The 24204-nt window shown below is 41.7% G+C and overlaps 1 protein-coding gene across 1 annotated transcript; it reads right to left on the bottom strand.

The window, feature by feature from the left end:
- Positions 1–2089: 2089 nt before the first annotated feature.
- Positions 2090–23046, bottom strand: LOC117266252 (BAR/IMD domain-containing adapter protein 2). The gene is made up of 15 exons (XM_033641339.2): positions 22588–23046; positions 19741–19882; positions 19519–19594; positions 19336–19422; positions 18686–18747; positions 17384–17455; positions 16973–17110; positions 16312–16464; positions 15915–16091; positions 13673–14318; positions 11886–12087; positions 11264–11326; positions 10624–10792; positions 5360–5400; positions 2090–4224 (listed from the first exon to the last, which is right to left on the bottom strand). The coding sequence occupies exons 2-15, from the start codon at positions 19786–19788 to the stop codon at positions 4152–4154; spliced, it is 2007 nt and encodes a 668-aa protein (XP_033497230.1). The 5' UTR covers positions 19789–19882; positions 22588–23046; the 3' UTR covers positions 2090–4151.
- Between the last annotated feature and the right edge of the window lie 1158 nt (positions 23047–24204).

The raw sequence follows: 24204 nt of genomic DNA, 5'->3' as shown, positions 1-24204 counted from the left end.
TGTCTGACAGCAAGGTGAAAATAGTCTCAATATAGTGTCCACTTATAGTGATATTGATTTTTACTTAGCTTCTGTGTCAGCACTCCTGCCGCTTTTCCAAACTGGGGGCATGTTGACAGACATCGACATGGAGTATAGGTAAGTACCCCATAAAAAGCCTCTTCAAAAAATCCAAACTATCCCTTTAATATCTGTGTTTGCCTTGGTGTCACTCCATCAACAGATTCATAAACATACAGAGCAAAAGTGGACAGAGATTTCCTTCATAGAACTTTTATTTCACAACACGTCAATATTCAGTGTGTCAGGTGAAGAATGTCTTACTCAGCAGTATTCATCATCACAATAAAATATCTTCTGCAGTCGGCGGGATTTCATGTAGATGCAAACAGTCTGTTTACGTTGCTTCATATTTTTCACAGAAACGAGAAACTGTGTAAAACTGGTGTGCAATGTTAAAACGATATTTCACTCTGGAAGAAGAGTTTTGGACTTTGCACAAGTTTCTGGTTTAATTAACGTCTTTTTGCAGAACATGCCTTCATCTGCCACCTTTTAGACATCTATACATTTACTTCCTGTATACACATAACATTTCGGAGACTGGCTGTAAATGTGTTCATTCATTTTGCCATAAATTTCATGTTACATGTTTATAATTTTAATAAACTCCTCATGTACACACTAAAGATATATTTATATGTTGTACATATACTACATTATTCCCCTGTATCAATTCTTACACTCTAATTTTTGCATTTCTCATTCATGCATTGTATTCTTCACCGTATCACTTGCCCCAAACACAATTCATGTTTTACTCTATTTTATAAATCCCTGACACAGGCCACTACAATAACCACATGCTGCTGTGACTCAAAATTTAAGTAAATTTTTATCCGTATTCTCAGTTAAAACATTCAGATTAATATGTCATTCTGTATTATTACTGTGTTATTGAGAGTCAGTGAGAAAACTTGGAATATGACGACTGACATGTTCAGGGAGGTTTATGTTTCCGCGGCCTCTACAAAGTCAAAATGTTCCCCCAAAGTGAAATATCATAACAAAAAGAAGTCAAATAAAAGTCATACAATCACACATGTTTTAAGCACTATTTACAAGCATGAATAAGCATTAGCTCTATCATATTACTGTCACCTTTATTAATGATGCCATACTATTTAAAGTCATATATAATGCTGTTAGAAATGATTTACTACAACCCTTGAGGCCGATATCTTGAATCTTCAAGGTACTAATAGATTACAGGAACTCAAGGCAGTTACAACAGGAACACAAACCATCTCAGTTCGCACAAAGTTTCACCTTTAAACCACAGTTTTCTAGAGGCGACTACAGAATATTACTTTGGATATCTCTAGTTTACCATAAACACTTGCTAAGACGCTGGTCAACTTCCCATATGCTTTCTTCATCACTTTCATAGATACATTTCCCCGTTTAAACTCAATCGTATCGTCTGTCTCGGCTTTCACATCTCTTGAGGATTCAGCTCAGTCTGATTGGTAAACGTACAGCTACGATCGACTAGCCTAGATGTTGTCTAGCTTTAGATGTGGAACTGAAAAGGAATCAAGAAGACATCAAATCCAAAGACTAAGCACCCAATTCTTACCACTTTGAACCCTCCACGACATGCTACTTTCTAAAATAAACACTTCCTGTAAAAACATCGTCCAAACGTTCAACTATTAACTGTCACACTTTGTGTCTGTGGAGCTCGTACGCTTTTCTGTTTCTGTGTTTCGGAGGAATTACTCTGTGTTAAATAAGCACTTAATTGATCGGTTATTTGAATAATCAAATTTAAAGGTTCAGTGTGTAGGATTTAGAGGCCTCTTTTGGCAGAAATGGTACATAATATTCATAACTCTGATTTTATTGGTTTATAACCTCCCGAAACTAAGAATTTTTTGTTTTCTTAGAATGAGCCCTTTTTATCTTCTGTACATATAGAGCCTGTTGTCTTTATTGTTTCTTGCCCCTTTTTACACGGCCTAGCCAATGCAGGAACATTACACCGTTATTTAGCCTCACTGTTCTCCATAGAAGGCACGATTGCAGAATGGGGGGAGGGGTTGTCTCACCTTTAAGCTGTTAGCCGAAGTAATAACAGCGCTGAATCAAGTCAAATCGAAAGCTTCTAACCCTCTGAGCAGAGGATGAGATCAGCTGCCATATAGCAGGACAGTAACATGTTATGCTATTGTCGTTGTTTGTAAAGCCCTGCCAGTACATATGTTACGTCACACTAGAAGCTGACGCTGTCATGTTACACGTCATGCCCGTCACACCTTGTTTGCTTCCAGGATGCCTACATGGTGTCTAGAATCACACACTGGGGCATCATGATGCCGAAGTTATTTGGTTCTGTGTAAATAAGCAAAGGCGGTCGAGAATAAGGTCTATAGAGTGCTGTGGGGACGACGTTTTTGTAGCCAACGTGGATGTTAACGTCGCCCTGGTTCTCTTGTCATAAATCCGATGGAATTTTTCCATTGGATTATTGCAGAAAATAAACTCTGTGGGAAACACAAGTTTATGATTCTCACACAACTTCAACCTTCATAAATGAACACCACTTTTATTTTTAGAGCTAAATGCTATCACCAGAGGTAAGTAGCTAACATTAGGCTGACAAACTACACAACTATTGCATGACTTCATCGTCACCACCACAATTAGGCTGTAAAGCCGTGTTTGGCGTGATGACGTTCTGTAGTCTCATTAGCCACTTGTAAGCTTTTTTAAAGACGCATAATAGCATTGAAATGCATGAGTGGAGCATTTACTAACGTATTTTATGTTGTAGAACAAATCAAGTAAGTCCCTTAAGCTTTAACCACAGACCTTATTTCAGGCATCTAACCAAAAACCCATTCAGGAACCCACTGACTTTGAGACGAGGGAACCAGAAGTGCGACAATGCGATTTCAATTCTGGGTTTTAGGGCTCATTTCCGCACCACTGTAGCGCAATCTCTATGTAAAAAGAGCTTCTGACTCTAGATGGGCCTATTCATGTTTCCGCGTCAGCCACTGTAGTTCTCCTACACGCTCAGCACAGGAGAAGTTTCCACTAAATCCTACACACGTGATCCTTAATATAGAATTTGTTTCACGATACATGTTGAGTCCAGCTAAAGAGTTAACTTAATCCAAACATCTACATTCACAACATGTTAATATGTAACTTTACAGCAGCAGTGTGAAGTGTTAACTGGTACAAACATGAGATATAACTGACAGGGACTTTAACACTCGAACAGCATTTCCCATGTTCAGTAAATTTAAGGTGAAAATGACACAAAAATAAGTCACTGTGCCAATTTCATTAAAATACGGCAAATCTTCCTCCACCAAACAACCACCTTTTAAAATAGACAAGACACTTTGAATAAATTTAAAAGTTCACCTTCACTGAAACCAAGAAACAATCTGGCAGCTTTCCTAAAAAATATAATATGGTAATAGCACTTTTAGAGTAGGAGCCTGTCCTCTTTCCGTAACACTTCATTACAGTGAAAGTTCACAACCTGTTATTAGGAGCCAGTCCCTAGATCAGCCCGACAAAGAAAACTTTTCTGAATATGGCACAAAAAACCCCCTACATTAAAGGTTATGTTGAGGAATATAAATTGCACTGTAAAACAGTAAGAGATATGAGAGGCATCTTTCATAGGCCAGGAAAACCTGCAAATGTTAGTTACTCTGGACGACACATTATGTCCATTTCAAACACTAAGCTAAGTACAGCCAAACCTCTTACTTCTGTTTTATTATAACTAGCCTAGAATTTATTTCAATGTCTCGTTTCACTCAGAATTTTCAGATATTATAGCATCTTGTCTTGTTTCTACTTTTTTCCCTACCTAACTATCTCAAAACTGTCTGGACTGTAATCATATTTAAAACAACTCAGCCTTTACGCATGAACCTTTTACACTTTGATTTAAAAAGTTCTACACCTGCACACAAAACACAATCTGTATTTGATTAATTTGCGAACATCCAAAGTAAAGAATCAACTGTGAACCAATGAGCTGTTTCCAGGATTCAACCTGAGGTCTGATGGACTGACAAACCACAGAGAACAGGACTGCTGCTGCTGCTGTGGGAATGAAACTCTTACTCAATGATGGGAGCGGAGCGATCGTTGGTGACAGTTTTTCTGAGTCGAATGTGGGCAAATGGATTAGTCCTGAAAGGAGGAAACAATATCAATGAGAGGTATGACAATCACACGTAGACTGGTGATTAAAGGGGTTCTGTAGCAAGGTGTTTCTCAAATGGAGGTATGGCGGGGACACTCAATTTACATTGCCCGGGGGCCACTTTTGCAAAATGAGAGGAGGTCAGGGGCCAGTTAGTGGCCCCACACATGAAAGTAGGGACATTTCTAGGTTTTAAGGACATCTGGGGTTTAGTCCAGACATCTGTCAGGGGACGGGGGTTCTCTCTTGGCACCTTTTTTGATTACAAGCTCCATTTTGATGCTTTTTAATGCACTCTGGCACCTTAAACTGCTTTCACACTGCTGTGCTGTAACTCGCAGCCTCCAGTCACTTCAATGTGGGGAAGGCGGCAGCGGGGAAGCAGTTTCAAACATGGCAGTCAGGGAATGAAGCAGTTGCCGGCAACGTAAACGTGCACAGAGTATGCGCCGAGCAGATAAATAAAAAACTGGGCCTGTCATAACATTTCCATCAAACTTCAGATGAATGGTAAATTGTCCAAATATATTTAGAGATCTTTGGTAATTTTAGTGATTTCTGTTATCTTGCTACATGAAGCTGTTAATCTACATGGTGCCAAGATAGCTTGCACTTCCAACGTTCATCAAAGGAAATGCTCGTCATCACAGCCCTGGACTATACTAGCAGCAGCTGCTTTTAGGAATGCGGGACAACACTCTTGCAGGTAGGCGGTAGCCAAGCGGCAGTGTAAAGGTAGCTTAATGTATGTTAAAAGTACCAAAAAAAAAACCCAGTGTGAATCAATTTTTCCCCCTTTGAATTGGAAAATTGTTTGGGGGGGCACCTGGCACCCTATTAGGGGCCAGATTTGGCCCACAGGCCGTAAATTGAGTATCAATAGTATACGAATTACCCTAGGGGTACTTTGGTTGTAGGTCTATCTTATTGCAACCAGAGGCATTTTGTTTTGTGGCGTTTAAGGCCCCTTGGAAAATGAATGACAACAAACGGGGGTTTACGACTAACTTGCATTTGTTATTTGGTCTGGCAATGTCATGAGTAAATTGACTGTGACATATAAATTGGTGGAATGTCCCTTTAATGACACACACAGAGCACCTTTGAATTGCTAAAAGTTACCTGGTTGGAGAGGGTGGAGGAGAGACCAACTCTGAGGTGATCTGTAATGGAAATAAGAGATAAATCATCATTCATCTGGTCTCTGATCACTACAGAACTGCTGGCCACTGGTGACGTATTGCGGTAAGCGAGTTGTGTCATTTCCGGTGTTTCTGTGACAGCGTCTCTGTACTGCTCTGGTGAATTCTGCTAGCCTGCTTTCTCACCTCAGTTGCTTTAACGCTGCTTTAACGTCTACTTCAAGTCATAACCCACACTGGTTCTGTTTAAGCACTTATAGCTCTCCTTCTTTCTACGACTTTCTCGCTAATCTCTTAGCTGTTGTTTGCACGCTCTTAGCCTTGTTAGCTACTTTAGCTTAGCCATGGCTTCTCCTTCTCCTGCTCTTTCTTGCCCGATGTGCCAAATGTTCAGTTATGCCTCTGCCTCCTTTAGCGACAGTGGTAATTGTAATAAGTGTAGCTTATTTGCTGCGTTGGAGGCGAGGCTTAGTGAATTAGAAGCGCGGCTCCGCACCATGGAAAACCATTCAGTAGCTGCGGTAGTTAGCCAGCCCCCTGTAGCCGGTGCGGAGCCACATAGCATAGCCTTAGCCTCTGCTAACTGTCCTCCGGCAACTCCCGTGCAGCCGGGAGGCTGGGTAACTGTTCGTGAGAGGCGCAGCTCCAAGCAGAAGCCCACGGCTCACCACCAGCCTGTTCACGTTTCCAACCGCTTTTCCCCACTCAGCGACACACCCGCTGAGGATAAAACTCTGGTTATTGGCAGCTCTATTCTGAGAAACGTGAAGTTAGCAACACCAGCGGCCATAGTCAAATGTATCCCTGGGGCCAGAGCGGGCGACATTGAGTCAAATTTAAAACTGCTGGCTAAAGCTAAACGTAGATTCAGTAAGATGGTTATTCACGTCGGCGGCAATGACACCCGGTTACGCCAATCGGAGGTCACTAAAATTAATATTGCCTCGGTGTGTGAATATGCAAAAACGATGTCGGACTCCGTAGTTTTCTCTGGACCCCTCCCAAATCTGACCAGTGATGACATGTTTAGCCGCATGTCATCATTTAACCGCTGGCTGTCCAGGTGGTGTCCAGCAAACGATGTGGGTTTTGTTAATAATTGGCAAACTTTCTGGGGAAAACCTGGTCTTATTAGGAGAGACGGCATTCACCCCACTTTGGATGGAGCTGCTCTCATTTCTAGGAACCTGGCAAATTTTATTAGTAATTTAAATCCCTGACAACCCAGAGTTGAGACCAGGACAGAGAGTTGCAGTCCTAAACGCCTCTCTGAGCTTCTAGTTCAGTTACCCAGCCATAGTTTTCATAGTTTTATACAAACGGGGTCTGTCCCCCGACCACCTAAATTATTTAAATCTAAAATTAAACAAAGAGGAGTTGTGCATAACAACCTCATAAAAATTAAAACCTCTTCTGTGACAGAAAGACAAAACAGGAGAATTAAATGCGGACTGTTAAATATCAGGTCTCTATCGTCTAAAGCAGTGTTAGTAAACGAATTAATATCAGATAATCATATTGATTTACTCAGTCTCACTGAAACCTGGCTGTGTCAAGATGAATATGTTAGTCTAAATGAGTCCACTCCTCCCAGTCATAATAATACCCACGTTCCTCGAGGCAGCGGCCGAGGAGGGGGAGTTGCAGCCATTTTTAACTCTAGTCTGTTAATCAGCCCTAAACCTAAACTAGATTATAATTCATTTGAAAGCCTTGTTCTTAGTCTTTTACATCCGACCTGGAAAACCTCGCAGCCACTTTTATTTGTTATAGTGTACCGTGCTCCTGGCCCGTATTCTGAATTTGTATCTGAATTCTCAGAGTTTTTATCCAGTTTAGTTCTTAAATCAGATAAAGTTATTATTGTAGGCGATTTTAACATTCATGTCGACATTGATAATGACTCCCTGGCTACCGCGTTTATCTCATTAATAGACTCCATTGGCTTCAGTCAGGGTGTACATGAACCCACTCATTGTTTTAACCATACCCTCGATCTAGTTCTGACGTATGGAATTGAAATTGATAACCTAAAAGTCTTTCCACAGAATCCCTTGCTATCAGATCATTATCTGATTACTTTTGATTTCTTTTTACTCGATTACACGCCACTCAGCAACAGTTACTATACTAGATGTTTATCAGATAGTGCTGTCGCAAAATTTAAGGAAAAGATTACTTCGTCGTTAAATTCAATACCAATACCTTCAGTAACAGAGGTTTCCCGTGCCGACTTTAACCTCTCCCAAATTGATCATTTTGTTGATAGCGCCGTAGGCTCGCTGCGAACAACGCTCGACTCTGTAGCTCCTCTTAAAAAGAAGTTAACAAAGCAAAGAAAGTTTGCTCCTTGGTATAACTCTCAAACCCGTAGGTTAAAACAAATATCGCGAAAATTTGAAAGGAATTGGCGATTAACCAAACTGGAAGAATCTCGTTTAATCTGGACAGACAGTCTCAAAACTTATAAGAGGGGCCTCCGCAATGCCAGAGCAAACTATTACTCAGCATTAATAGAAGAAAACAAGAACAACCCCAGGTTTCTTTTCAGCACTGTAGCCAGGCTGACTGAGAGTCAAAGCTCTATTGAGCCTTGTATTCCTTTAGCCCTTAGCAGTAATGATTTTATGAGCTTTTTTAATGACAAAATTCTAACTATTAGAGACAAAATTCATGACTTCCTGCCCTCAGATGGTAGGCCTACCTATCTAACCTCAAACACAGCTGTAGAATCTAATATATATTTAGATTGCTTCTCCCCAATTTCTCTTCAAGAATTGACCGCAGTGATTTCTTCATCTAAATCATCAACGTGTCTCTTAGACCCCATCCCAACTAGGCTACTTAAGGAGGTCTTTCCTTTAGTTAACACTCATATATTAGATATGATCAATATATCCCTATTAACAGGCTATGTACCGCAGTCTTTTAAGGTAGCTGTAATTAAACCTCTCCTAAAAAAGCCCACCCTGGATCCAGAGGTGTTAGCCAACTATAGACCAATATCTAATCTTCCCTTTATGTCAAAGATCCTTGAGAAAGTAGTCGCAGACCAGCTGTGTGATTTTCTCCAGGATAATAATTTATTTGAGGAATTTCAGTCAGGATTTAGAGTGCATCATAGCACTGAGACAGCTCTAGTTAAAATTACAAATGACCTTCTGATTGCTTCAGACAAAGGACTCGTCTCTGTTCTTGTTTTATTAGATCTTAGTGCGGCGTTTGACACAATTGACCATCAAATTCTACTGCAGAGACTGGATCACTTAATTGGCCTAAAAGGTTCAGCACTAAGCTGGTTTAAATCTTATTTATCTGATCGTTTTCAATTTGTTGACGTTCGTAATGAATCATCCTTACGTACCAAAGTTTGTTTTGGAGTTCCGCAAGGTTCTGTGCTCGGACCAATCCTATTTACTCTATATATGCTTCCTTTAGGTAACATCATTAGAAATCACTCTATAAATTTCCATTGTTATGCGGATGATACACAGTTGTATTTATCGATGAAGCCAGAAGAAAGTAATTAATTAACTAAACTCCATAACTGCCTTAAAGACATAAAAAATTGGATGAGCACCAATTTCCTGATGTTAAATTCAGACAAAACTGAAGTTATTGTTCTTGGCCCCAAACAACTCAGAGACTCTTTATCTGATGACATAGTTTCTCTAGATGGCATTGCTCTGGCCTCTAGCACTACCGTAAGAAACCTCGGAGTAATATTTGATCAAGATTTGTCTTTTAATTCTCATTTAAAGCAAACCTCACGGACTGCATTTTTTCATCTGCGTAATATTGCGAAAATTAGGCCTATCCTGACCCGAAAAGATGCAGAAAAATTGGTCCACGCTTTTGTTACCTCAAGGCTGGATTACTGTAACTCTCTATTATCAGGTAGCTCTAGTAAGTCCTTAAAAACTCTCCAGCTAATTCAGAATGCAGCAGCACGTGTACTAACAGGAACTAAGAAACAAGATCATATTTCTCCTGTTTTAGCTTCTCTGCACTGGCTCCCTGTAAAATCCAGAATTGAATTTAAAATCCTACTGTTAACTTATAAAGCTCTAAATGGTCAGGCTCCGTCATATCTTAGTGAGCTCATAGTGCCATATTATCCCACCAGAACACTGCGCTCTGAGAACGCAGGGTTACTCGTGGTCCCTAAAGTCTCCAAAATTAGATCAGGAGCCAGAGCCTTCAGCTATCAGGCTCCTCTCCTGTGGAATCATCTTCCTGTTACGGTCCGGGAGGCAGACACCGTCTCCACATTTAAGACTAGACTTAAGACTTTCCTCTTTGATAAAGCTTATAGTTAGGGCTGGCTCAGGCTTGCCCTGTACCAGCCCCTAGTTAGGCTGACTTAGGCCTAGTCTGCCGGAGGACCCCCTATAATACACCGGGCTCCCTCTCTCTCTCTCTCTCTCTCTCTCTCATCCTATTACTGCATCTTGCTAACTCGGCCATTCTGGATGTTACCTCATCCAGCTCCGGCTTCTTCTCCGGAGCCTTTGTGCTCCACTGTCTCTCAGATTAACTCATATCGCAGCGGTGCCTGGACAGTGTGACGTGTGTGGTTGTGCTGCTGCCGTGGTCCTGCCAGATGCCTCCTGCTGCTGCTGCCATCATTAGTCATTAGTCATACTTCTACTGTTATTATACACATATGACTATTGTCACACAAGTATACTGTCAGATATTAATATATACTTTCAACATATTGTACCACAGTAGCCAGAACTATAACTATAATATTATTACTTTCATTAATGTTGTTGTAAGCTACTGTCATTACCTGCATCTCTCTCTCTTTCTCTCTCTCTCTCTCTCTCTCTCTCTCTCTCTCTGTCTCATTGTGTCATATGGATTACTGTTAATTTATTATGCTGATCTGTTCTGTACGACATCTATTGCACGTCTGTCCGTCCTGGAAGAGGGATCCCTCCTCAGTTGCTCTTCCTGAGGTTTCTACCGTTTTTTTTCCCCGTTAAAGGGTTTTTTTGGGGAGTTTTTCCTTATCCGCTGTGAGGGTCTTAAGGACAGAGGGATGTTGTATGCTGTAAAGCCCTGTGAGGCAAATTGTGATTTGTGATATTGGGCTTTATAAATAAAATTGAAATTGAATTGAATTGAAATTGAAATTGAATTATTATGAAGCATCCGTATCTCCTCCATTAACAGTGAGGCTCAGTTAGGAGAACACATTGACCTTTGACCTCCTCCATATGGTTTCATGTTTCTGACCTTGTTGCTGTCGGCCATGCTGTATGGGCGCGGGCGGAAGGTGCTGACCCTCTGGGGAGGAAGGGAGCGCTCCTCCTCTGACTCGGGGGTGAGCGCTGGGAGACCTGGAGACACCAGCTTGTCGAGCTGGCCTGTACTGGTGCTGTTCGCCTTAGATAAGAAGAGCGAGCTACAGGGAAGGTCACAGACAGAGAGGAAAGCATATACAAGGAAAGAGACAGAGGAAACATGATGAGAGTCGAGAGACGTTGGTTTTGAGTTAATTCATCAACAAAGCTGTTGGTGTTGGAAGTGAACGTGTTGGGGAAAGGGTGGTGGAAAGACTGAGAGGGCAAACCATAAGTATCAGTCTGCAGTTTCTTAGCTCTTTCTCTGAGTCTGGCATGAAATATGTTTTTAATAAGAATACAGAAGGAAAAAGTGAAGAGTGTTTAATAGTTTCAACATGAAAATGACCCCATGAAGTTTTCTGTGAATCAACTGAAGTTATAACTTCCTACTTTTCAAAGTGTTGCTGATACACTGAGTCATAAAACATCTAAAGGGAATTAAAGGAAGCATTTCTGTCATTAAGAGTGTCAAAGGTCATCAACAACACTGAAAACTGACAGATTTGAGTGTTTGTTCTTCTCTGACTCACCTCTCGAGGTGATCCATCTTACTGTGTGTGGACTGAGTGTAGGAGAAAGGGAACCAGCCTTTCCTGTGAGGGAAAATTGTACTATATGTGACCACTGGTGAACAATAAAACAAGAACAAATGCAAGTCAGTCTGTGTGTGATGAAGTAATCTCTCGTCTTGTGAATATAAATTTAACTTGGTGCGAAAGAGAAGCGTGAAGTCCTCTGAAGTAAGAAAGAAAAATACCGTACTTACAGTAAGCTAGAAAAAAAGCAGTGTTAAGGGGAAGTGGTGTCCCTGATGTGGTTTGGTTATTGTAACATACAGCCTCATCTTATGGCATTGAGACATTTCAGAGTCTTCTAATTTTGTTTATTACAAGGCCCTGTCAAAGTTATAGAGTGCTGCAGGGATGACGTTTACTTGTAGGCCAGCCCAGAAGTTAACATCCTCCTGGTTCCCTTGTCAAAAAGCCAATGGAGAGTCTCTTCAGCTTGTGTTAACCACAGACTTTATTTCAAGAATCTAACCAAAGCCCACTCAAAAACCCACTGATGGAACCGGATGTGGGTTTTAGGAGTCTTTCATGCAGCAGATCATTGAGTGGTTTTCTATGTCAGTGTGTGATTTGTAAAACCTACCGTCCAGTTCGTTCATTCTGACCGTAGTGCCACCCATCTCTGGGCTCGGAGATGAGCAGGGTGATGCTGTCACCAGGTTGGAAGTGCAGTAAGCAAGCCCCACTCCCTACACCGCTGCCCTCGGATGCTCCAGGAGAGTGAGCAAACATGGCTTCCACCCGGGTAGGTCCAGATAAAGGCAGCATCCTGGGGAGACTGGAGCCTAGGTAGAGGAAAGGGTTGTAATCAAACCCTGTTTGAGATACTGTTAATGGTCGTCATTTTTATGCAATAGAAAAGTGATATATATTCCAGGTATAGAGCGTTTCATTGCTATTCTGTTGCTAGGGTAACAGCTTTGGTCCCTGTTTACTTCCTGTCAGCTACTGCATCAACAGACATCCCAACAAGATATACAAAGGATGTTTATGGGCACATTCACACCAGGATAGTCCAGGGGACTCCATTCGATTGGGCGGGGAATGCCGGAAAATTTCAAACCCTCGTTTGGTTCTGTTCACTTTCACACTGCACTTTTTAAAGCAGACCAAACCGCCTGGACAGCGTCACACAGTTACAACAGCTGCGTCGTTTGGGGGCAGTATTGCCCAAACCAACCACTGACTGGGAAGAAAAAATGCATGAGGAAGAAGAAAACCCGGCTCATCGATTGGCCAGGACCGAAAACGGAAATCCATCCCCTTCAGCCAACTTGGTCACCACAAAAACGATGGAGCAACACCAAGTCTTGGGGTTTCTGTTTTTTCTTTTTTTACCTCTGCTCCTCCTGTTTCACACCGTTGGCTTTGTTTTTTTTCTACCCAAAATGCACTGTGCTCTACGTCACTTCCTCTCTTTGGTTCGCTGGATAGTCTGTTTGCATTTCCCACTGTAAGCGAACCGCACCATGGTTCACTTGTAAGTGAACCGAGACCCCCAATTTTCAAGCGGACCAGGGTGCACTTGTTTGGTCCTCACCAGAGTTCGAATGAGCGTTCACACCACTCCAAACGAACCAAACTATCTGTGGAAGCGTACCAAATAGCACCAGTGTGAATGCGTCCTATGATGTCAAATTTGAAATGCTCTATATAGTAGTTTACATTTTTAATGTCGGAGTCCGCCAGTTCCACCATGTTGGATTCAAATTGTCAGCTCATACACAAGAGATTTAAAAATGATGAATGCATGCAATCCATCTTTACTGTGATTTATCTCACTGATATCAGCCTGGCTGTATGATGTTCACTCTCTCACAGCTGTATGTATTTTAATACTGCAAACACAACTTTTACCTCAGCTGCTGCTTCACATTAAAAGCATTTATAGTCAGGAAGTAATGGAGTTTGTTTGGCTGCACTATAACACCAGGCCATGGGTAATGTTAGCTAACTAGTGGAGTCCAGAAGGTGGGCAGTTGCCATTATGTTTCCGCATGTTAACACGGCTTACCAGCTGTCTGTCTGCAAAGCCAACAGAACATAAAATAAAAGGCAAGACATTTACATCACTAAACATTTCAATTTTCCCACCTGTAAATAAATTGCACTTTAAAATGTGGTGCTAAAGTTCCCTGTGTCAATGGAGCGTCAGAATAAAAGGAAAGACCTCTTATATTTCATGTAATTTTGTGTTTTTTTCCCCCTTAAAATTAACCAATAAGTAACTGGTTAATAGGTGTTGGGCTATTGACAGCAAAATTAACCAACACTGACATCCCTACTCCAAATCAATGTGGACTAAAATTTATAAAAAGAAAACGGTGAAGGAGACACTCAAACATAGGGAGGAGACTTATCACATCTTACCCTGAAAGCCGCCCAGCCTCATTTCACTGACAGGTCTCCGTGGCAGTGGAAGCGTTGCAGTTGTACACATGTCAGCGGTCTTCAGCAGCCAGGGGTTATGTGACGGTGATGAAGTATTGCTTCCTCCTGGTCCCACCTGTTGGTGCAGTAGCTGCACAGGAGTCATGGCCCTGGAGAGAGGAGCACTGTGGGGCAGTGGAGGACTGTGAGGAGCACTGTGAGGGATGGGGAGGGTCATGCCATGCAAGGTGCTGCCAGGTGGGGAGACCTGGCTGACTGACATCACCGTGGAGGGGATGAGACTCGGGGAGAGGTTGGATGTGTTGGCAGCCAAGAGGAGAGCGGTTTGCTGGGCCGAGCCGCTGGACGTGGTGGGGGTGGATGTAGCGGGGCTGGCGCTGCTGCTGGCGCTGCTGTCAGGGAGGGGGCTGGCTGATGCACTGAGGGGCGTGCTGGTGTGCTGAGGAGACGCTCCTCGTGAGGAACCTCCAGCAGCTCCTCCACCAGAGAGGGAGCGGAAAGTGTGGGGGGAGCCCTGAGGAGGACAGGTTTCACTCTGGGAGGAGGAGGAGGGGAGTGACCGCTGCTGCTGGGAGCGACTGGAGTCTCCATTCAACAGAGGAGGGACTTCTTGCACTGAGAGTCTCTGAAAAACCAAAGACAGGTACTGTTAATTACCAGGAATTAGAAGTAGTTGTGAGAATTTGAGTCCGCTGACTTAGACTAGAGCCAGACTTACAAATCTGGTGACTTAGACTCGACTTGGCAAATCAAAAAGGACTTTGTCACCTTGAATTTCACTTTAAGACCAACGACTTGTGACTTCACTGGGAATTAGAGGAATACTTGCTGATTTTCACCATGGTATCATAACCATGTGAGTAGTACATGTACATGAACTGTGATAAACTTCCCTCCATCTTACCAGCACCCAGATCTCTCTGCTCAGTTGCCACCCAAGATTTTCACAGGCTCTAGGGCTGTTGCTCAAACTGGAGATTGTACTTCCTCATTTTTGTATACCCACCGCCACCACGTACACAAAGATTATAGAAGTAGATCAAGAACGGAGGAGATGCTGCCGCTCTGTCTCTCTCAAACACAGACCAAAGTCAAATCAAACGGTAAAACTAAGCAGTGCTGATCAAATATAAACCTAGATTATGTGACTGTATTGCACATTTCTTGTCTATGTTTTTAGAAACATATTTTAGTGCACTGTTTGGAAGTAATACGGGAATTTATGAACAGGAAGTGGGCACCACACTGTTTCCTTTATTGTAAAAACGGAATTTCAAAAGTATTATTTATATTATTTATATTTTTTTACTACACAGACAACACAGCTTAATGACAAGGCCATCTTTCATGCAGTGAAATGCTTCTTGTAAAGCTTTTGATTCAGAGGGAATAACTTGGAAGTTCTAAAACCGTGTGCAAACTACAGACAACAGATGATATCTCAGATCACATAAGGACTTGTAGACTGTGCATTCAAGATTTTATAAGCCTAAATGTTGTCTTTTAATATAAATCAACAATCAGTAACATCTTAGCTACAAATCTGTCATTGATGGGTGACTGTTCTTAATTCCAGAAATGACTTGTTTAGGAGTCAAGTCAAAAAGCTGAGGACTTGTGACTTGACTTGGGACTTAGCTTGAACTTGAACTTGAGATAGTTTGTATCTTTTAATTCACACTGTGTTCAGTTGCAGCTTTAAAAAAATGGCAAGGATTTCTATTATGATTAAAAAAAATATATATATATATGATTAAAGGGATAGTGCACCCAAAAATGAAAATTCAGCCATTATCTACTCACCCATATGCCGAGTGAGGCTCTGGTGAAGTTTTAGAGTCCTCACAACACTTTCAGAGATCTGAGGGGGGAGTGGGTAGCAGCACAACTGCACACCTAATGGCTGACGGCAACCCAGATTAAAACGTCCAAGAACACAGAATTGAAGCCATAAAATATCTCCATACTGCTTGTCCGTAGTGATCCAAGTGTCGGGGCTTCAGGACACTTGAATCACTACAGACAAGCAGTATGGAGATATTTTATGGCTTCAATTCTGTGTTCTTGGACGTTTTAATCTGGGTCGCCACTTCACCAGAGCCTCCCTTGGCATATGGGTGAGTAGATAATAGCTGAATTTTCATTTTTGGGTGCACTATCCCTTTAAGTCCAGTGAGAAAACATCAAACATCTGACACAGTATAAACAAAACTGATCTGACCTGTTCTGGCTGAGCAGAGCCGATCTTGGTGTGGCGGAGGACCTCGGCTATCCCAGCAGCCCCTGAGCCTTGAGGCGCGGTGTGACGCAGCAGATTCAGAGCGCGCTCCGGGAGTTTTGTGGGCTGAGAACATGACTGCTGCCAAGATGACAGTTTCTGTGACAGAAGCTCTCTCACCTGGATTATGTTCAAAAGCACAGCAAGAGAAAACCACAATACTGTTAACAGATAATTGTAGACAAATGACAAGACCAAAACTGTTTTTAGCAATGTCACTCAAACAGGAGTACATAGTGAATTTGTGAGGGACTGTTTTCAGGTGTGGATGAATACATCTGGATTCCATAAAGCTGAAACATTACTTTGCTGAATACATAAGTAAATGTGAGCAGATCACCTTGGAGTGGTAGTTGATGAGCAGCTTGGTGACACAACACTGTCTGTCCACCAGGAAGCAATATCGCCTCCTTTCCTCTGTGAGCGCAGACTTGTAACCTGCGGCAACCAGCGTGTCAAGTTCTCCTTGGCGACGACTCATCAACTCCACAAACTGAAGAAAAGTCAAAGATTTCACTGCAAACCTGAACAACCTTAAACATGCACACTCAGTCCAGCTGCACGCTCACATTCACACATGTAGTACTTAAATAACAGAGTGACCTTTAACGCATGCTGTATGAAGAGAAGAATGTGTGACATTATTTCCTGCCTGTTGCACAATGAGTACAAAAATCTTTCTTCCATCAGCCCTGGTGACCTTTTCCTCCAACCTAACCCTCCTAAACCCTTTCACCCTGTTATATCGTTCATATTTCTTCCAGTAAAGACTTGAACGCTAAGTTGCTTTTTTCCTGGAGAATCAGCTGAGGCAGATTGTTCTTTAATCTTATTCACACTGGCCTATTTCTTACACAAACACTCACACTGCACTGTTATTTAATCTGCCGTAATTCTGAGTGAGCAACTTTAGCATTTTACATGTTTGTGCATTCTACTTAAAAGTTCTGTACTGTGTTTTTTTTTCCCACTGCACACGTAAAACTTTGGACTTCACCTACCTGCATCTCTCTGTCTCCATATTTGTTTGGGTGACGACTGCCTTGGCTCTTCCTGCGCAGTTTCTTCAGCTGAGACTGGCAGCGCTCGATAGACTCAGATTTAGACCTCCGCTCACTCTGATACTTCTTCAGGGTGGCCTGAGATGGAAGTGGAAAAAAAATCAGATGCTCTAAGATATAAGTGTGGAGTCCAATTTATTTATTTATTTTCTAGCCATTAATCATACCATCATCAAACATAACATTTACACAATTATTCTTATTTTACCACAGTTTATTCTTTTCTTACCATTGTTTAAATTAGCTAAGTGCTACACACTGCCTTGCTCTCCAAATTAAACTTAACATTTTAAACTAAGCAACTGTGTTTTTCTCACAACTGATCAAACATGAATGGAGGTTTTAACTTACTGTGAGGTATTTAATATCCAGTTCCAGCTTCTGCTCCAACTGGGCGAGCAGCTCAGAGTGAAACAGCTTTAACTGTTGATGAAAAGATCCATATGCAAGATGTTAAACAAACAACACATCCACGTGGTATGCCTTGGTAACACAAAGAAAAATGAACCTGCACTTCAGGCTGCCAAAATATTTTCTTTATAAACTTGACAAATTGTTCTCTTTCTGGGCACTTTAAAGGGACAGTCCACCCGATTGTTTCTCTAAGTACTACTTATCAGTGTGAGTTGTTGAGCTTTGGAGAGATAAGTAATTGTTGAGGCAACTAGGTGCTCTGCCATTTAAGATCCTATAGACCACTTTAAGTTAGATATGACACACTCAATCCTCAACTGGGAGCAACTTGTGCCGAAAGAACTGAGATCTCTCTACATGTCTACATAATTCAGCCCCTGCACTACTTTCATCAGTTTATGTGCTACTTGAAGTTCCTACTTCAAGGCTTTATTAAAGGGACAGTTCACCCCCAAATCCAAAAATACATTTTTTTCCTCTTACCTGTAGTGCTGTTTATCAGTGTAGATTTTTTTAGTGGGAGTCGCAGAGTGTTGGAGATATCAGCCATAGAGATGTCTGCCTTCTCTCCAATATAATGGAACTAGATGGCACTTGACTTGTGGTGCTTGAAGCGCCAAAAGTCTACATTTGAAAAACTCTACAGCAATGTCTCTTTACAGAAATCATGACCCAGTTACTCAAGATAATCCACAGACCTTGTTGTGAGCAGTTTCATGTAGGAACTATTTTCTTTCTATGAACTACACCTGCCAATTATGTCACTGCACAGAGGGAAGCGTGCATCTGCTGCTAACTCACCTAGCACCACTGAGCTAGGTGCTCCACTGAGCTGACTCATGCTGTCATGAGCACGAGCCCCTCGTCCATGAGTAGATGCATACTTCCGTCTGTGTGGTGATACGAATTCCTAGTTCCTATTGAAGCTGCTCACAACAAGGTCTGTAGATTATCTTGAGTAACCAGGGCATGATGGGGGTTTTTTTGGGCACTGTGAGCACCACAAGCTGAGTGACATCTAGTTCTATTATACTGGAGAGAAGGCAGACATCTCTACGGCTGATATCTCCAACACTCAACAGCTCACACCAAAAACAATTTAGACTGATGAATAGAACTACAGGTAAGAGGAATAATATGAATTTGGGATTTTGGAGTGAACTGTCCCTTTAAAAATTATATGATGTTTAAAATGGTTCGATAACATGAAGTAATTAATGCAGACCAGCGGAGTCTTACCACGTCTTCCAGCTGCACCTGAATCTGTCTGTGGACCTCGGCCATCTGAAACAGTGTGTCTCCTGTGAGCAGCAGGAAAGAACAGGACAGTGAAGGCAGCTATATTTGTATGACTGGTATTATATATGATTTGGAGCTGCTTTTATTAGTTAGAGTGGATCTTTCACATGTGCAGGAAATCTTACATCTGAGCTCTAATAATAAAAGTTCACAACATCAACATACACGCAGGACAACACATCAGTAAAATGTCATAAAGCTGTTTTCACTCAGTTTCTCATTTACAAAGTGGCGGTCAGCTGTGAGTCCCTCCCTCGGTCACACAGCACTGTAGTATGTGGTGGCTGGCATCTCGCCCTCCGACTCTCCTGCCTGCCTCCCCCGCTGTTTTCAGCATTACAATGAGATCATGTGGTGTTGTTAATCTCCCAACAATGACCCTACTCTCTCCCTGTCCCTCTGTTCTCTCCCTCTCTCTACATTTCCTCATTCCCTCTTGTCTTCATCTCCTCCCTCACCAACACACGCAGCACAGACCGCTTTCTCTCCAGCTGTCACGTCGACTCTCTTAACTTTATTAGGTCCATCACTAATTTATTTTAATGCCCCCCCCCTCAGCACCGTCTTTCCTCTACCAGCCGCCCACTCACCCAGCTCTTTGGAGCCTTGGCTGTCACTCGCCAGCTCTCCAAGCTTCACCAGAGCATCAAAGTACCCTTTGGCAGCCACGGTCACTCCTGAAGAAGAGAGTTCATTTTAGTGGAAAACTGAAAAGTATCCTGTTCTGTTATTCAGACAAAGACAGCATCTGAATGATCCTGTGTTTGACTAACCTGTCAGGGCTTTCTCATAGTGTTTCCCCATGGTCACAAAGTTCTTCAGACTGGGGTTGAACTGGTCCAGAATCCCCTGGTGGCAACACAAATAACAAGGAAAGGCAAATTATGGCTCTCATATGGTATTATTTCACTGCACAGTTTACTGTGTGTGACAGTGTATGTGACAAACAGGGTTTTTAGTGATTCAAACTAGAGGGTGGAGAAGGCAAGACATACCTTGTAGACATTTTCTGTCATCTTGTTGACCTCTTCTGTTCGAGACATTTTTGCTCTCTTGGTTATTTGCTGCCGCTATGTACGTCTATATTGATTATTTCTGTTGTTCAGGGCCCTAGGCTTTACAGCAGACAGCAATCCCCTAAAAAAGAAGAAACAATACACTGTAGTTAGTGATGATCTCTCATGAAAACTCTCTCTCTCTCTCTGCACCAAATCTGCAAAAAAATCGAGGTGTTTTACAGTCACATCCTCAGAGGAATTTGTATTTATCTGCTATTGAGCTGAAACAATTAGTTGATCATTATATAAATTAATCAATTACGATTTCATTCAATTAAAGTCTCCCATCATATTAATTTTAGTGTAATGTGAACCAATAATGTCAACACTGATGCCACTTTTATTTATCTGTAAAATGACTGGACTCATAGGCCTATTGAGCCTATGCTTATACTTAACTTGTATATGTATTTTCAACACAATAATGTACGTTTTAACGATTATATATTGTTTTTGTTTTTTTTAATTTTAGGATGCCTCATAACATCAGGCAAAGAGACTGTTGATGAAAGCAAACCTTTCAGCTAACTCAGGTGAATTTACACTTGTTTAAATGTTGATTAATGTACATTGTCCTTTTCATATAAAATAAAATAAAAATAAAATAAAATAAAATAAAATAAAATAAAATAAATTAAATTAAATTAAATAATTAAATTAAATTAAATTCTGATATTCAAAGATACCAAAAATTCACTGTTTGGGAATAATTACAACAGTGACTGAGATACAACCTATATAGCTTGCGTAATAAAAGCACCTGATAAAGCAAACACAAAAAACATATTAGGTCACATCTATCAAATTTTAAAAGAAGAAGCTCAAAGTCAGGAAATTAAAGCACTCACCAGCTGGGAGAAGGAATTATGGGAAGTTATATCTCCAGACAAGTTCATTAATTTGTCAGAACTGATACTAAATTTGGGTTTTGGACAGATTGCTGAATAAAACAAACACTTCAAAGACACCATCACGGCCTAAATGAATTGATTAATCCTGAAAACTTCACAACGATGAGTGTCAGATTTTTGTAATGTAGCATGTGTACAGAGAACCTCCAAAAGCAACTGTACTGTTAAATACTTGGAGGTTTATCATCACTGACTGGAAGCTTCTACCTTGTTTTAAGGGAGTGCCTATAACATTTCACTGCCCAAATTCTTTTAACTCTTCATATTTACTAAACAAGAATATGAACTTGACTATTTAGTGCCTCCACTCTCTCTGTGAAGGACTGAAAGTGTGACATTTAAATCATCCAGAGGACTTTTAAGGCCATTGAGCCACAGCACCTCAGCCAGCTATGAGGATGTCACACCGTCTTGTCTGAGACCAGCACTGTTATTTTCCCACGAATCTCACTCTGGGTCTCAGCTGCCAGTTTCTGCATTATCGCTCTGCAACATTACAGCAACCCAAATATTTCTCCAAGATTCGTGTGCCAGACGAGTTATACCATTACAGATAAGAACAATGGGCTCCTCCAGGCTGAGTCACAGGTGTCAGAGCACTGAATAAACACGCGACAACCATGTTTCCTCGGCAGAGAGGACGATCAAGTCGGGGACTGCTCCGGGGTCAAAGGATTTCCAGTCTGGATTTAATGGCAAAATGCTCATTTGGTTTTCCCTGTGCAGCCCTCCTTTGTTATCACAGCGAGATTACAGAGCAAACGTTGACCCAGATCAGCTAATGGTATATGACACAAAGAAAACATTTCCAGACTCTTGCTCATTAAGGCCACCCTGGTGTAGGCTGTAATTTTTCAGGAGAGCCAGAACAGGCTGCAGGATGAAACAGAAAAGTGGGAGCTTTGTGCAAACTGCCTTTTTTTAGGACTTTGTCACTTTGCACAATCTTTAAAAACACTAGCGCTACATTAAAAGTGTGTTTTCCAGCTTAGTGTGGTTTAAATCTCAGAAATAAAGTGTTGTTCGTTCCAGGATGCCACAGGAACAGTCTGCAGGTGGTTGGGAAACTGGTACAGAAGGTGCATTCATGTGGTGTGGCCTCTTTAAATGTCTTCTAATGGTGTGGAGGCAAACATAGCAGTTAAACACCATTAATGTCACTTAAGGCTGCAAGAAGAATTGTCGCTCACTTGTTTGAGTATTTTTTAAGCCCAAATCCCAAAAAAATCTGAACATTTATGCAGATTTTCTGTTTTATATGACAATAAACTGAATATTTTTGGTTATTAAAATGATGATCGGGGGGAAAAAAGTTGACTGCAGAGGAAATTATGATGGTACTGCTTCTATTTTCTGACATTTTATAGTTGCAGCTCTGATGTCACTTCAAAATTTAGACTCTTAAAACACTGCAAACAAATTTGTGTTTAAAGGATTCATGCAAGCCTTGAAAATTATCATAGTTTTAAAGCTATCTTGTCTTGTCTTATGGTGAAATGCTGCCAGATATTAATGCATCTACCTCTTGCATTTCACTAAATATCAATTAATGGTTGCCACACTGCAGCTAAAACAAAACTCCAGTACTAAATGAGGCTTTTCTTCCACATCATCTCATCTTATTGACAATCAGAGTGTTTTAAACTACTGAGACAAATGCACCACAACAGAAATAAAACATCCAAACTGTGCTGTACATGTAAAGCTGCATAAATAATCTGGATAGTTACACAGTGGATGTTTTTCCTGAGTGAAAAAAGCACCCTGCCATTTGCCCACAGCTCCCTAACAGCTACCTGTTGCTCTCCAGCTCCACTTCCATTTGTAAAACAGTAACATAATTCAGCAACTTGACAAAAAAAAAGTTACATACCTTTTCTGATCTCATTGTGGGAAACGATAAAAGCTTCCTGCGCGTCTTTGAGTGTTAAATGAACAGTACAACACCCTCTCTTTTCTTCCCATTAGGCTACTTTCCCTCTCCGTTAGTTAGTGGGGGGTTGTTTCATCCAGCAGAGCACTAAATCTCAGCTCCCCTCCACCCCTTTTTCACATGGCCCTCTCCCCCCTCTCTGCCTCACACACACACACATCGACACACACACTTTCCCCCTGTCCTCTGCCTCTCTCTACTCCCAGGAATCGGGGTCAGATATTTGGTGCCGTTCAGTACCTCTCCTCATTACTGAGCCGATTATCAACATGCCTTCACGCCCGCAATAACCGGCCAGAAAAACCAGCACCGACAAAACCCCCCGCCCAGTACAACCAGCTCCCTGCCGTTGGAAGCCCCAGTCAGCCTCCCATTCTGTGTCCGCCTCTCTCCCTGTCACTCGGGCAGAATAACAATGAGCCAACGGGACCTCGGCTGAATAGGAGCAAGAGGAGAATAATGACTTGAACTTTTTAAGCCAAAGACAGAGCAGCACATGCAGGCCTATCACTGGCCTACATACACCCCGGACCATCGCATAGTCCTGCTCCACATTCTCACAAGAGGGGGAACAGAGGAAGAGGAGGAGGAGGAGGAGGTGCATGGCCCTTCATTTACTGCAATAAACTACAGAGAAGTTTAAAGGCAAAAGAAATAAAGGAGCTGCAGAGATGTTAAAGCGGTGATAAAAGTTTGTAAAAGAGTTTAGAATCAGTGGAAATTAATTAAGTACTTTTATTTAAGTACTGTACTTAAAGGGACAGTTCACCCAGAAATCAAAAACACATATTGTTCCTCTTACCTGTAGTGCTGTTTATTAATCTAGATTGTTTTGGTGCAAGTTGCAGAGTGCTGGAGATATCGACTGTAGAGATGTCTGCCGTCTCTACAATATAATGGAACTAGATGGCACTCAGCTTGTGGTGCGCCGAAAAACTAATTTCAAAAACTCAACAGCAACGTCTCTGTCCAGAAATCATGACCCAGTTACTCAAGATAATCCACAGACCTGGTTGTGAGCAGTTTCATGTAGGAACTATTTTCTTTCTATCAAACTACACCTGCCAACTGTATCGCTGCACAGAAGGACGTGTGCATCTACTCATGGACAAGAGGTTCATGCACGTGACAGTGTGAGGTGTCCTCCTCGGCTGAGCTGTACCGTCAGCTAGCTTAGTGATGCTAGGTGAGCTAGCTTAGTGATGCTAGGTGAGCTAGCAGTAGATGCACGCTTTATTCTGCACAGTGATACAGTTGGCAGGTGTAGTTTAGTATAAAGAAAATAGTTCCTATGTGAAACTGCTCACAACAAGGTCTGTGGAGTAACTGGGTCATTATTTCTGGAAAGAGACATTGCTGTTGAGTTTTTCAAATGTATGTTTTTGGCGCTTTGAGCACCACAAGCTGAGTGCCATCTAGCTCCATTATATTGGAGAGAAGGCAGACATCTCTACAGCTGATATCTCCAACACTCAGCAACTCACACCAAAACTATCTGGACTGATAAATAGCACCACAGGTAAGAGGAACAATATGTATTTTTGATTTTGTGGTGAA

This window comes from Epinephelus lanceolatus, chromosome 10 (assembly GCF_041903045.1).
Source record: "Epinephelus lanceolatus isolate andai-2023 chromosome 10, ASM4190304v1, whole genome shotgun sequence".
NCBI classification, from domain to species: domain Eukaryota; kingdom Metazoa; phylum Chordata; class Actinopteri; order Perciformes; family Serranidae; genus Epinephelus; species Epinephelus lanceolatus.
Note: the sequence above shows the minus strand (reverse complement) of the source record. Positions and strands in the feature narration are given on the sequence as shown.

Coding starts and splice junctions, on each gene's coding strand:
- LOC117266252 (XM_033641339.2), bottom strand. CDS start 19,788: ATGTCTCGAACAGAAGAGGTCAACAAGATGACAGAAAATGTCTACAAG. Junction 14,319..15,914: donor GCTCTGCTCAGCCAGAACAG/GTCAGATCAGTT, acceptor TTGGTTTTTCAG/AGACTCTCAGTGCAAGAAGT. Junction 12,088..13,672: donor GAGGCTGGGCGGCTTTCAGG/GTAAGATGTGAT, acceptor TCCTCTACCTAG/GCTCCAGTCTCCCCAGGATG.